Below are 12,623 nucleotides of genomic sequence, written 5' to 3' on the forward strand. Positions count from 1 at the left end.
CCCACCAGTGGCCCACTATTTGGCAACCGCAGGTATATATGATACCCTGAGAAAATAAAAACTTATTTTGTGAAGTTTCTATGGATAGTGTCTTACCTATTACTAATGATGTGGAAGAAAAACAAGATGCTCCTGTTGTGATTTTCTATCTGTTTCAAAATAAGTTAATTACAGATTCTGATTTAGCAACATTTTCAGAAGAGTTTATTATGAAAATTCCTTCTTCTTACCACTTTCTCATGTGGTCCTTAAGAGTAAATGGTTTCCCTGAGTCCAAAAGGAATGAAAACACTTACAACAATGATACATTAACAGGTAACTTTTCTGAAAATCATTAAAATGGTTTGTTTGAAAATTGAAATGGGATGTAGTATACTGTAATCAATTAAAAATGAAAGTACCTATAAAAAAGTAAGGGAAATAGGATTATATAGAACTGGATGATTTTAAAATTATGCAGCTGCAATACAGTTGGGTATGCATCACCAGCTTTCACAAAGTAGCTTATATGGTTTACTTCTTTCTCCAGTTCAGCAAATATATTATTCACATATAGCCATTGCAAGCTTCCATTCAGATGTGTCTCACTGCTCACATAGTTTCCACTGAATGTAACAGATACATCTGACAAACAAAGGGACACATATTTTTCAGCAGCAAGTTGAAATCTGAGATTGCTTCTCACATGAGAGCTGGCCTGTTTGCTATGAAAAAGAAGCAAGAACACTGCTTGCTCATCAATATACATTACTTCATCTTTCACCAGATTCACCTAGCACAAAACTTTGTCAGTGTATAACTATATCAAATTTGCAATAATTGACTATGATCTATAGCATTGTAAGGTGCACACAGGGCATTTTAAACCTAAATATTCATTCATGGTTTATTGAAGAACTATTTGCACATACAGATTCCCAGGAAAAAAAACATTTCAGCCAACTTTCCATGTACCGTAATCTACAATTTTATTCGTAGGAAAGACTGCATATCTGATTCCTACATGTGTAAAAACCATTTTGAAAAGGTGAAAAAGTGCCCAAACCTCAGGAGTATCTAAAAATGAAGCAACAAGCAGATCTATACAATCTTTTAATTATTTGCTCATTCTTCTATTAATCTGGAAAGAAATGCAGAGAACCAGGCTATAATCAGAATGTTTGGCTACGTTGCCAGAGCTGCAGGATCATTCTCTTAAAAGACACATATTGCAAGAGAAATTGTCATTTCAGATTATTCATTAAAAAAAATATAAGCAGCTAGTTCTTCCTGAAAAACATTTAAGAACAGAACATGAACAATCCCAATGAAATCTGAATCACACATATTTTTTAAAAACTTCATTAGAAAAGAGCAAGAAAAAGTTATAAGCCATTACAACTTTCTTAACATGTTCCTGGAATGCCAATACCCAAGAATAGAAAAAGCTTAAAATAATTATTCCAAGAAATTATTAACCTAAACTATCTGCAGTGTGTTGCATTGGTATGAGCATAACCTTTTTCATGGCAGTACAGAAAATTCTGCTTTTCAGCTGGGAACAAATTAAGTGATTTTCCCTCTTTCTACTCTCCCCTCCCCTTTATTAAACCATTTAAAGTTAAACCATAGGAATTAAGGCAAAAGCAGGAGATACCCATTTTTAAAAGATCTGGTAGCAGACATCTCTTAATCTTTCCATTTGTAAAACACCACGGCTGGCCTGGAAGAAGCAATTCATTTACGGGGCTGATGGATGTATTGATTGACATGTTGTGGGGGAGGAAGTTTTTCCACAGAGGGATGTGGTTTTTGATGGGCCACTTGTGCTGCAGCTGGAGGGAAGTCTTTATCACCCTAATTAAAGAACAAACATCAGCATTAAAAACATGACACATAACAATTAGTCTCTCTCCCTTTTTAAGAATAACAAAGTTTTGCGCTTTCAGTTTTTCTGTCAGAAGTTCAGACTCTTGGAATTTGGAGTTCAGAACTTTTGAATCTGCACACAAAGCTTCAAACAGGCTACAACATCCTTCAAATCTTGTTACAGATTTTTGAAAGGCCACAGTGGCATCCTTCTTCTATAAGCATGAAAAGTATTTGGGTAGCAGAATTCTGGTTAGTGACTGAATTTGGGAATGGGAAATGAACATTTATATTTGAGGTCACTTAAATTTTTGTTAACTACTGAAATCACTTTAGTAAAAATCTTTTTCACACACGCATGCTGTTCAGAATACTGTTAGCTTTGAATAAACTGCCTTTACATGTTTCCCTCAACAATAATAATATCAAGATTGACAAACTTAAGATGTGGTGCTGATGAAGGCTAGCTGATTTCACTCATCAGTGAATCCAAGCATAATTCTTCTAGTTTCTAGACAGTCTCACAACTCCTGGAGGGGGACAACTCCTGCCAGGTTTGATTTTTCTAATTATGTAAACAGTGTTTATCAATCCTAACAGATTTTAATACTTAGTCAGCTTTGCAAACCCTGTAAAAGTTTGATTTCTCTTGCTCATTAAGCAGCATGCAGCAAATTCTAGTCTCACCTTATCTCCCAAGCACATGCTTCAAAAAGCTAGTATATATCAGCATGACCCAATTAGAAATCCATAAGGTATGTTTGTTTGTGAATGGATTATTGGACTTGCTCAATTTCAGCCTCCAAAAATACTATAGTAGTAGTGGGAACTGTTTAGAATTATGCCTGAATGAATCTGTAAGTATTGCAAATTCTAAATCCATTAAAGTCTATAACGTTCAGTAAAGTCTTTTCAGATATTGGACACTGAACTTCCAGTGTGCTGGGCTTTTTGAAACACAAGTCAAAATTGAAGTATACTTAATATTTGCACCTGAAACTGAAGTTTTATTTTTAAAAAAGGAAATGATGCTCTTATGGTGTTACACATCTGATTGCTTTCAAATACATTGAAGTAAATGAAATATAACTTTAAAAGTTTAATATATGATTTTGTAGCCGCACCTGGGTGTATTGTAAGCAAGAAAAATCAATGTCTTTCAGAATTTTTATTTGCTGAGTAGTTATGTGGATAAGTTATATTTGTATAATCTAATGCAATTTGTCTCTTCCTGATACTTTTCAGATGTTTAGTGTGTTTTTCACAAGCCTAAGCATTTTCAGTCAACATCCTTATGCTGTAAGGATGTAACAAATTTAGGGGTCCAGAAGATACCACAAGACTGCATTCGTTTTTGAAAAAAAAAAGGTGTCCTCTAATTTACTTTGTTATATTTTCAGTACCTGGGAAAGAACTCCCTATTTTCCAAAATATATCTTTAGGCATTATTTCTATTAGTTTCACAACTCAGACTAGAAATTTTCCAGTCCTCCAGGATATCAAGCTAAGTTTTGAAGAATACAAACTATTTTCCTTCATGTTCCAATATACATATTTTTTACTTTTCATTTTCCAACTTTAAAACTGCAAAACTGTTAATTTTATTGCTGCCAGTTTTCTATACACTCTATTAATGTTTTAATGACATATATTGCCCTGACAACATTTACAAAGACAGGGGAGATTGAAATTAAACAAAAAAGGGAGTTACAGTTCAACTGATAACATTTTTAAATACATAGCTCATGAGGTAATTCACATCCTATTAAAAAACCTAAATAAACAAGTATTTTTCTTTTCCAAGATAATGGGAATTACACAATTGAATTATGTTATCTGATGTAACAAAAACAGCTTCCTTGGTAAGGAAAATCATTGACCAAAACAAACATAGCAGACATTTGCAATTCATATTGTCACAGTGAAAAGCTGAAAATTATTGAAAATGATGACTTACCCTTGCAATTACACCAGAAATAAACACAGTTGGTTTAGGTGGACTGGAAAATAAAAGGGGAACATTTAGTAAAATACTCAATTTAATTTAATAAAAGCCATAAAGCAAAATTAAGACATTTGAAAGATATAATCAAACTTTCAAAATAGCCCTGCTTAGAAATTAATTTGCTCAAAACAGCCATAGTATGCAACCTACTTGACCTTATTTATGCTTAATCAATTAGTGCACGAGACGAACAGGTTTATTCTAAGGTGTTTTTGATTAAAAAAAATAATGAAAGAATACAAGTGGAAGTACCATTGGAAACCATAGAAGTTGTCTTCTTTAAAATAGAAGCTACTACAGAGTTTATCACTATACAAATATGAATAAAAACATCAATGGCAATTAAAATGATGAAGAGCATAATTGTTACAACAATAATAGTTGTAGCTGACAGTTACAGCAGTGATCCATTGATTTTGTTATTCTCCCTCCAATGTTTGTTTGTTTGAAAAGAACTGCAAAATTTAGTAACTGGAGCCAAATACAAAAGTTATAAATGCCAAATACTAAAAATGAGCTAGGTTTAGGTTTGTCACATATCAATGTACTGTTTTTCTCAGGGGTTCAATACTATGTTTTTATTGTTGCTGTTCCTAAAGAAGTGGAAATGAAAGTCAATATCCTCATCAATTTCCAGCAAATCTTAGTGTAGTAGACCATTTCTTGCTCCCACCCACTATTATATATATTACTGAAGGAGATCTATCCACAGCTATTAAGATAGTTAAACCTAGTTTCTTGAATAGAAAAAGTGTGGCTTGGAACATTACCTACAGTAGGTTCTTCTACTACTTGCTTCTAATTTAACTGAAATAAATAAGTAAGCTAGTTCAAGTCACTAATACAAGAGCAGTAGCCATCACCCTTATGAACTCAATGACAATGCACATTATCAGTGAGGAGGATTAACAGGCAATTGAACTAGCTGACAAGACTTTTCTCGGTTTTTCTACTCCTTCGACATTTACAATATTCATCATCCCTCGCCTTCTACTTTTTCTAGTTGTCTAGTAGGGCTTAATTCCAGTAAGTATAAAAAACAGAATCTTAATGGCAGGTTTGGTAGATACTATGCTATCTTCAGACATTTCATTTCTGGCGAATCAAAGGGAAATGTAGCAATGCATCTCCTGTTTCCCACTGTGTGTTAATCATGCTAGACTAATCAAATAACAGAAAAAAGTAACATAATTAACAAGGTAATGTGTTTAATTTCTATTTAGGTATGCAATTCTCTAACTCACCACCCCCAATTTTTCCACTGCACAAATACATAAGGTCCTTAAAGCCACCTGCTAAAAAGGACACCTGGGAACTGTGCATGAGCTGCTCTGATCTCTTCACCAGGCTACAATGTACTTGTAGTAAATAAGCTCTTCTAATTCTACCTTCATTTCCAAACGCAGCCAGACCTAGCAAGCAGCAGAATAAACAAAATGCTTCAAGCACCATGGGGCAAGAGAAGCAGATGAATGTATAAACTCAGGCTTCTTTGTGGGTAGTAAGTAATTTCTATTATGTAGAAAGATTTCAAAGGTATTGGCCACAGGCGGTGCTTCAAGTTGCAAAATAACATGGGTTTGCATTTTTTCCAGTCTCTTCTCAAATATCTGGGGGGAGGTGAGGTATCTTCTCAAAGAGTGGATTTATTCTAATTACTACAACATAAAATTAAGGGAAGTGAATTATGACATTTCTGGAGCACATTTTTGCTTTGCAAACGTCAGGAATGAGTATCTACTAAGCATTTAATACACATGAAGAAAATAAAGAATAACAAGTAGCAGACAGTATATTAATAAAACATGTAATTTAGTTTTCACACATGATTTGCCTGCTCTGGCATTTTCTGAAAGGCTTTATAATGGCAAATCTGAATTTGAATGATTTCCTCACATATTTTCCCCCTGACCTTTCAGTTTTTATTATTCTCCAATGAACCATGAAAGTTGAATACAACATTTTCTGACAATCATTCCCAAATATATTTATCTACCAATATCTTCAAGAATAATCATTGCTATGATGTTGCCTATAGCAGGAAAGACACCAGTTTGCATATTCTTTCTCTCTGACTCTGCAAAAACTTTGGAAAGCATGCTTATGGAAACTATTTCAACTTAAAAGCTAACTACACAAAAACAGGGGGCAGCAACAAGGTAAAGTGCTCATAATTTGGGCTGAGGAATAAATGGATAAATTGGCTTAATGGGGGGTGGGGGGGGGGCAAGGCCTAGGCAGCTAGGGGCTTGCAATGGTAGCATATGCCTAAGAGCATTTGTAGGAAGTTAGCACCTACCCTGCTCCTAGAAAAATGAAATATCCTGGGAAATATTAAAAAGGCAGAATATTTCCCCTAAAAACAATAAAGTAGAAACTCAGAGAGGCAGAAACTCGCCCCCCAACCTTTGTTAATGGGTGGGCCATTAAAGCCTGAGCCAGAATACTTTATATAACAAAGATCTCCAGGTAAAGGTATAACAATTGCTCAAGAGCCCTTTCAGTGCAATCATCATCCAGCAAGGCTCAACCAAACCTGGAACTCAGGAAGGCCTACAAATTTGGCTAAGATCCCTGCCCCTGGGAGTCTGACAGCCAATGGGATACACTTCTCGCACAGGAACAAAAACACTAAGGCCGCCCCCTTCTTTCTCTTTTCCTTCACCTTGAAGCATGTGATCATCCTTTTCACTTTGGAGCTTCAAGCCATGTGGTCCTGCTGTCCACCATTAAACCATCTTTCCAAATAGCCTCCATGTTTCCAGTGTTTTTTTCCCCACTTGGAACTGAACCCAGAAGGATATTTCTACCAACACATGTAAGAATCTTCAATAAATTAGCCCTCAGAGGTTTGACAATAATGTCTACTATCCTTGGCAGGCATAGCCAACACTTTACTAATTGGAATATATGCCAGGTATCAGTTTATACAAACAGAGAGTACTAGACAGGAAGATCTTGTGACATTTTGCCCTCAGCTAAACCAGGTTTGAGAATTGATACTTGCCTGGTCACATATGACGTGAAAAAGGCAAATACACAACTCTGTCTGGGCAAGCACACTATTAATATTAAAAGATTTGATTAGTACTTGGACAGGAGACTACTTGTAAATATCTGGCTGTAAATTAATCTGGGAACGACAACAAAAACATATGGGAAGAGGACAATACTGCTGGTAAATTAATCTGGGAACGACAACAAAAACATATGGGAAGAGGACAATACTGCTGGTAATAAAACATGTCCACAAAACTTGATTCATGGTTATCTCTTTTTCTTTAGTTCTTTTTAAAGTTCATTGACCCCATCACCTGCTACAGAGAACACTTAGGGTATCAAACAGTTTTCAATGCAGACTCAGATATAAATTCCACAGGGCAAAGCCTAGACTCTTTTACAAGCTATTATGAGAATGAAAATTGCAATGGATGAAGAGGCACATAGCCAATTATGAGTTTTCTTTTCTCTTTTTTTAAAGAAAACTGGAATATTAAACATATAAAAAAGAGTTTTGGGACAGCAGGTAAATCAAAGATCATGCCAACAAGTTGCAAGCCTGGAAGAAATACAAATGATCTCTGATCATCTGAGAAGAAGAAAAAAACATACTTTCAAAAGACATTTCATTCTTCCCAAATGTCAGTGCTTCTCTGGAGCTCTGACCTCTTCTCCCTAAATAATTATGCTGACCAAAGATCCCTGAGATACATTACTAGAACTGGCAGCAAACTGAAAGCTTAGTATTTGTGCCAGACTGTTCCAATTCAATGGTAATCATAGAGCTTGTATTTTGTCTTTCTATTTCTTTTTTAAGAGGACCTCGCTCCGAATTCCTATACATACAACACCATCTATCACCAATAACAGCTAAAAATAACAAAGGATAGAGAAAACTTGCAGTGATCTCTCTCTCTTGTCCAGTGCTAAGGGGCATAATTAAGAGGAGGAAGAAATAAAGTTTCAGTATTAATACTTTACATCAGGGGTATCAAGCTCACGTCATCATGGCATCATCATGTGACATATCAGGACCTTTTCCCCCTTTGCTAAACCAGGTGTGAGTGTGGTCAGTGCGTGACACATCCAGCCCGCAGGCCAGGAGTTCGACAGCACTGCTTTACACTCTGGTTTTGTTGCATGCAAAGTGTAACTTACACTCCCAGTATTTCGAAAGCTATAGTGGCTGCTCTGACAGATATTGGCTTGAAGATGTAAGATACTTTTATTGTCAAGGTTTTAAAAAATAAAACAGGTTCTTTTAGAAACATCATATTGAATTGTAACAGGTTTGATTTTTAAAACTAATAATTTGTTATATTTCTGAGAGAATATTTTTTACCTAAGATAAGCAAAGAGTTTTCTTTGTATCAATTAACATATGGAGGAGAAAATAGCATTTTTTTTTCAAGCATTCCTATGTCACTCATACGCTGTTATGAAACAAACTGCTGAACACTGGTTTCTTTCAGGGTTTCATTTATTTTTAATCCCCCAAAACAGAATTCTAATATATTATAACACAAGGGATTAAACATGCAGTTTACTGACGCTGCAAATAAATCTCTGAGAAAAGATCCATTTAAGCTAAAAAAAAAGATCTGACAGTCTTGATCTCTATGCAGTCACTCTTAATTACTGTTAGATCACATCTATAATATTTCATATAGCCCTTTAGCATTTTTAAAATACTTTGTGTGTATTTGGGCAATAATCCCCCCCAAAGCCAAATACGGTTTGGGACAATGATCTGTCTTTTGAGCTTTAGCAAAATTTTCAGTCATAGATGGGGCTGCATGTGCTGGCCCAATCTTTGTACATGTGTTTCTTTTCAAACAACTGGACTCATAGAGTGGAGAAAGGGAAGCATGTACACTAACACACTCTATTATTGCTTAGCCTTTATCTGTGAATCCCTAAAGAAGGCTTGTGTTTTTTTATTAATACTTTGCAGTGTTGTTGCTGCAAGGGAAATATTGGCATGACTACTATTGAACCTGGGACATGATGATTATTCTTGCTTAGTCACACAGAAAGCCTCTTTCTGATCATGGATATTCTAAAGGTATGATGATAGTAATTGAAATGCAGGCACCTCAGAATGCTTGCTGCGCTTACCCTCTAGTGAAAATGTGGGCGTTGGATAAGGCCAAACCACAATCCCCATCTCATAGGGTGCGTGGAAATTATTTTGTAAAATAATCAATACTGGTATCTTCTGCTACATAAAAAACACAGAGGAATTGCAAATTAATATTTTAAAAATACACAAACTTGCCTTGATGCAGCTATGATGAATCTCATAGGGTGCTCTCAATGGGAGAATTCTACTTACTTTTCCACTTTAATTTTTTAAATTTCATTTGAGAAATACAATTTTTCTAGCAAGCAGCTGTCTTAAAATTAAAAGAATTTGGATTTTCTGACCACTATTTAATTATCGTTTGCTTCTCACAATGCTCAGATTTTGTTACCAGACTGATACAATGTCAGGCATTTTATTAATACACAATATTGTTTTCCTAACAGCTTAAGCCCAGCTGCACATTTACAAAGCTTTCCACAGGATGGCACTGATGAACCTTCAAAATTTTGAAACTAAATAAAAGTAAGCAGTTTATTTTTCCTAAATAAAGTTGCACAGTTGCAAATAATTTGCCCCCAAGCCTTTTGAAGAATTAATGTGTACTTATAGATACACCCCTGAGGGCCTTAAAAAAAAAGACCATGGCTATTATTTTTGCACCATTCTAAAATAAAAAAACAAAAAGCAGACAGACAAAGTGCTAGCATACAAGATGAAGATTTAACACAGTCATTGGTTTAAGGGCCTTGAGCATGCACACATACGCTGAATTATAACTCTCATCACCCCAGATAGCAAATAGTCCAAAGATCCAGGTTTAATAGCAATGAAATTTTCCCTTACTCCCTGTTGCAAGCAGTCCAACAGTTTGATGGCAGATTTCACATAACTATAACGTATTAAACATTCCCCAATCATCATTCTTTTACTCAGCTCAGTGGAGGATATGATAAATGCTGCACTATTTGCACATCCCCACTGAGCCAATTTCTCTTTACTTACATGCAGCGTTAGAAACGTGCAGCATCTTTCAATAATGTCTGTGTTTTCAAATAAAGTTTCATTTTGGGGGAGAGGAGGACTCTCATTTGTCATCCCTGGATAATCAATCTTCTAAGTAAGGTATGTAATTAAGGTCCCTAGTATGTTAGCCTGTATTTAGGAAGATGTTCTAGCACTAATAAATAATAATCTTATTAAATGAATGAGCAAATCTACTAAATTCAGTTTTGCTGATTTATAATTTTCCAAATCTTAACTGCATGTATTTTCATCCACGTTTCTTCTAATATCAACTTTTAAGCAACTGTTTTTAAAACAGCATGGACTTATACATGTGCTTTTTGGTTTCTATATTTTAAACTATATCACAACATTTGGAAAAATCTACCGTATTTTTCACACTATAAGATGCACTTCTCCCCCTCAAAAAGTGGCTGACAATGACTGTGCATGTTATGGAGTGCCAAAGCCCTGCCCACTCATTGGCACCCACTCTTCGATCTCTGTCTCCCAGCAATTTGCCTCCTTGCAGCTTGGTCAGTTTCAGCACAGCTTGATTTAGCACAATCAGCTGTTCCAGGCTGCAGGGATCGTCACCGTCCATCGCCACCTCCATGCGCCCCGTTTTCGGCCTCCACACATCCCGTTTTCAGCCCATTCCAGGTGGCAGGGATTGGCACAATTGCCGCCGCCTGGAACGGGCTGAAAACGGGATGCGTGGAGGCCAAAAATGGGGGGTGCGAAGGAGGCGGCGATTCCTGCAGCCTGGAACAGCTGATCAACAGTATTCCGGGAGGCTGATCCAACCACCAATCAGCCGCTCGTGCTAAATCAGACTGTGCTGAAGCTGACCAGGCTGTTTGCTGTAAGGAGGCAAATTGCTGGGAGGCAGAGGCAGATTTTTTTTCTTCTTTTCCTCTGTAAAAGCTAGGTGCGTCCTATGGTCTGGAGTGCCTTACAGTGCAAAAATACATTAAGTGTTGGCTTGCACATATTTGTTCTATAGATTTTAAAAGTACTAATAATGGATGATTTAGATTTCTCTTCAATCCCTATATTTCATTTTTTAAAACAAAAGGATATCAAAGGAGTGTCTTTATAAAAATCTCCATTACAATTCCCTCTAACTTTAGAAAATGAAAAAACTCAAATCAAATTTCAGTTTGCATAATAAAACATTTTATTATCCAAAACATCAAATGTATTAAATTTGATTCAGTGTTCACTATAAGTCTCAGGAATATGTCTTGCTATAGATCAGTGGTTCCCAAAGTAGGCGGTACCGCCCCCTGGGGGGTGGTAGGATGCCTTAGGGGGGCGCTAAGAGGCAAGGGGGCTGGCAGGGGGGCACTAAGAGGTGGCAGGGGGGCGTTCGAGGCCCTGCAGGGTCACCCCATTGACTGTTGCATCCATCCATCCAAAAGGTCTGTCTGTCTTCCTGCCTGCCTACCTACTTACCTACCCACCTACCTACTAATATATCTACCTACCTACCTACCTGTCTCTATCCATCCATCCATCCATGTTCGAAGCGCTAGCCCCGCAGGCACATTGGAAAAGTAGAGCAAAGCCAGTCTGGGAGGGAGAGAGGAGAGAGAGAGACAGAGACAGAGAGAGAGAGCGCTGATGCATCAGACTGAAATGAGGCCTAGTTTAGTCTGTGGCCCTTTTCCACATTGAAACATCTTTGCCAGTACACTGAAACATCTTTGGCTTCTATTAAAGGTTTTGTGGACGAAACATGGTCAAGACTATCAGGAAGCTCTCACATTTTGTTGAGGCTTTAAACAGCATCCACTGGACCAGATCTCCACCCTAAAAAAAATTACTTTTCCCAATGTTTTAAAGTGCCAATTCTGAAGAAGGCAAAACCAAAATGTACTAGTAAATTACAAGGAGAACACACACACACACACACACTCTCCCTTCTAACCCTGCTGGAGCAGGTGATTGGACTAGAATAGATATCTCATTATCTTTCTCCTCCCTCCCTCCTTCTTTATTTCTTTTTCTTTCTGTCCCTTCCTTCCATCCCCCCTCTTTCTTCCTGTCCCTTTTTCTTTCTTTCCCTTTTCTCTTTCTTTTCTTCCTTCTCTCTCTCTTTCCCTCTTTCAGGCTCACCCCATTGACCTGGTGCACTGCTTCGCTCAGACTTGCTTGGGCAAGTCCCTCCGGTGCAGCGAGCTCAATGGAGTGGACCTGTGGAGGTGGCACCTAAAACGTGGCAGTGGTAGCACGTTTGAAAAGTCGAGCAAAGCCAGAGGTCGGTAATTTTTGCTGCAAAGAATAACAAAAGCTTCTGGGCTGTGCACAAGAAGGGACACACATGTCAATGCAATTCAGCAACATAAAATAAAGAAATAAAAATAAAACAAATCAATAAGAATCGGCAAAGCATTAGATTTTATTCACTACTAGAATCTAATCAGGGATGCCTTGCCGATTCTAGTCCAATGATCTGCTCCAGCAGGGTTAGAAGGGAGTATTTGTATATGTGTGTGTGCATGGCTGTCAAAACTCCAAAAACAGGTCAAGTAGCTCTGGGGAGGCCAATCGTAAATTAGAATACTTGCTAAACAACCAGCCATTAACCGAGGACCACTTGTATTTGGTTTGCCAGTCACCAGGCCACGCCCACCCAGTTACATGACCACCAAACTACACCTATCCGGTCATGTGACC

At 37.1% G+C, this 12,623-nt stretch overlaps 1 protein-coding gene across 1 annotated transcript in view; it reads right to left on the reverse strand.

Moving 5' to 3' along the window:
- Positions 1 to 943: 943 nt before the first annotated feature.
- The window catches only part of DAP (death associated protein), a 44,754-nt gene continuing 33,074 nt past the window's right edge, over positions 944 to 12,623 (reverse strand). Inside the window, exons 3-4 of the mRNA XM_026701041.2 lie at positions 3,806 to 3,848; positions 944 to 1,836 (exon numbers count right to left, since the gene is read on the reverse strand). Of these exons, the coding sequence (XP_026556826.1) occupies positions 1,717 to 1,836; positions 3,806 to 3,848 (163 nt within the window). The 3' untranslated portion in view covers positions 944 to 1,716. The remainder of the gene's footprint in view (positions 1,837 to 3,805; positions 3,849 to 12,623) is intronic.

The sequence above is a fragment of the Pseudonaja textilis genome, chromosome 3 (genome assembly GCF_049901715.1).
Source record: "Pseudonaja textilis isolate UNSWEBS1 chromosome 3, rPseTex1.2, whole genome shotgun sequence".
Lineage (NCBI taxonomy): Eukaryota > Metazoa > Chordata > Lepidosauria > Squamata > Elapidae > Pseudonaja > Pseudonaja textilis.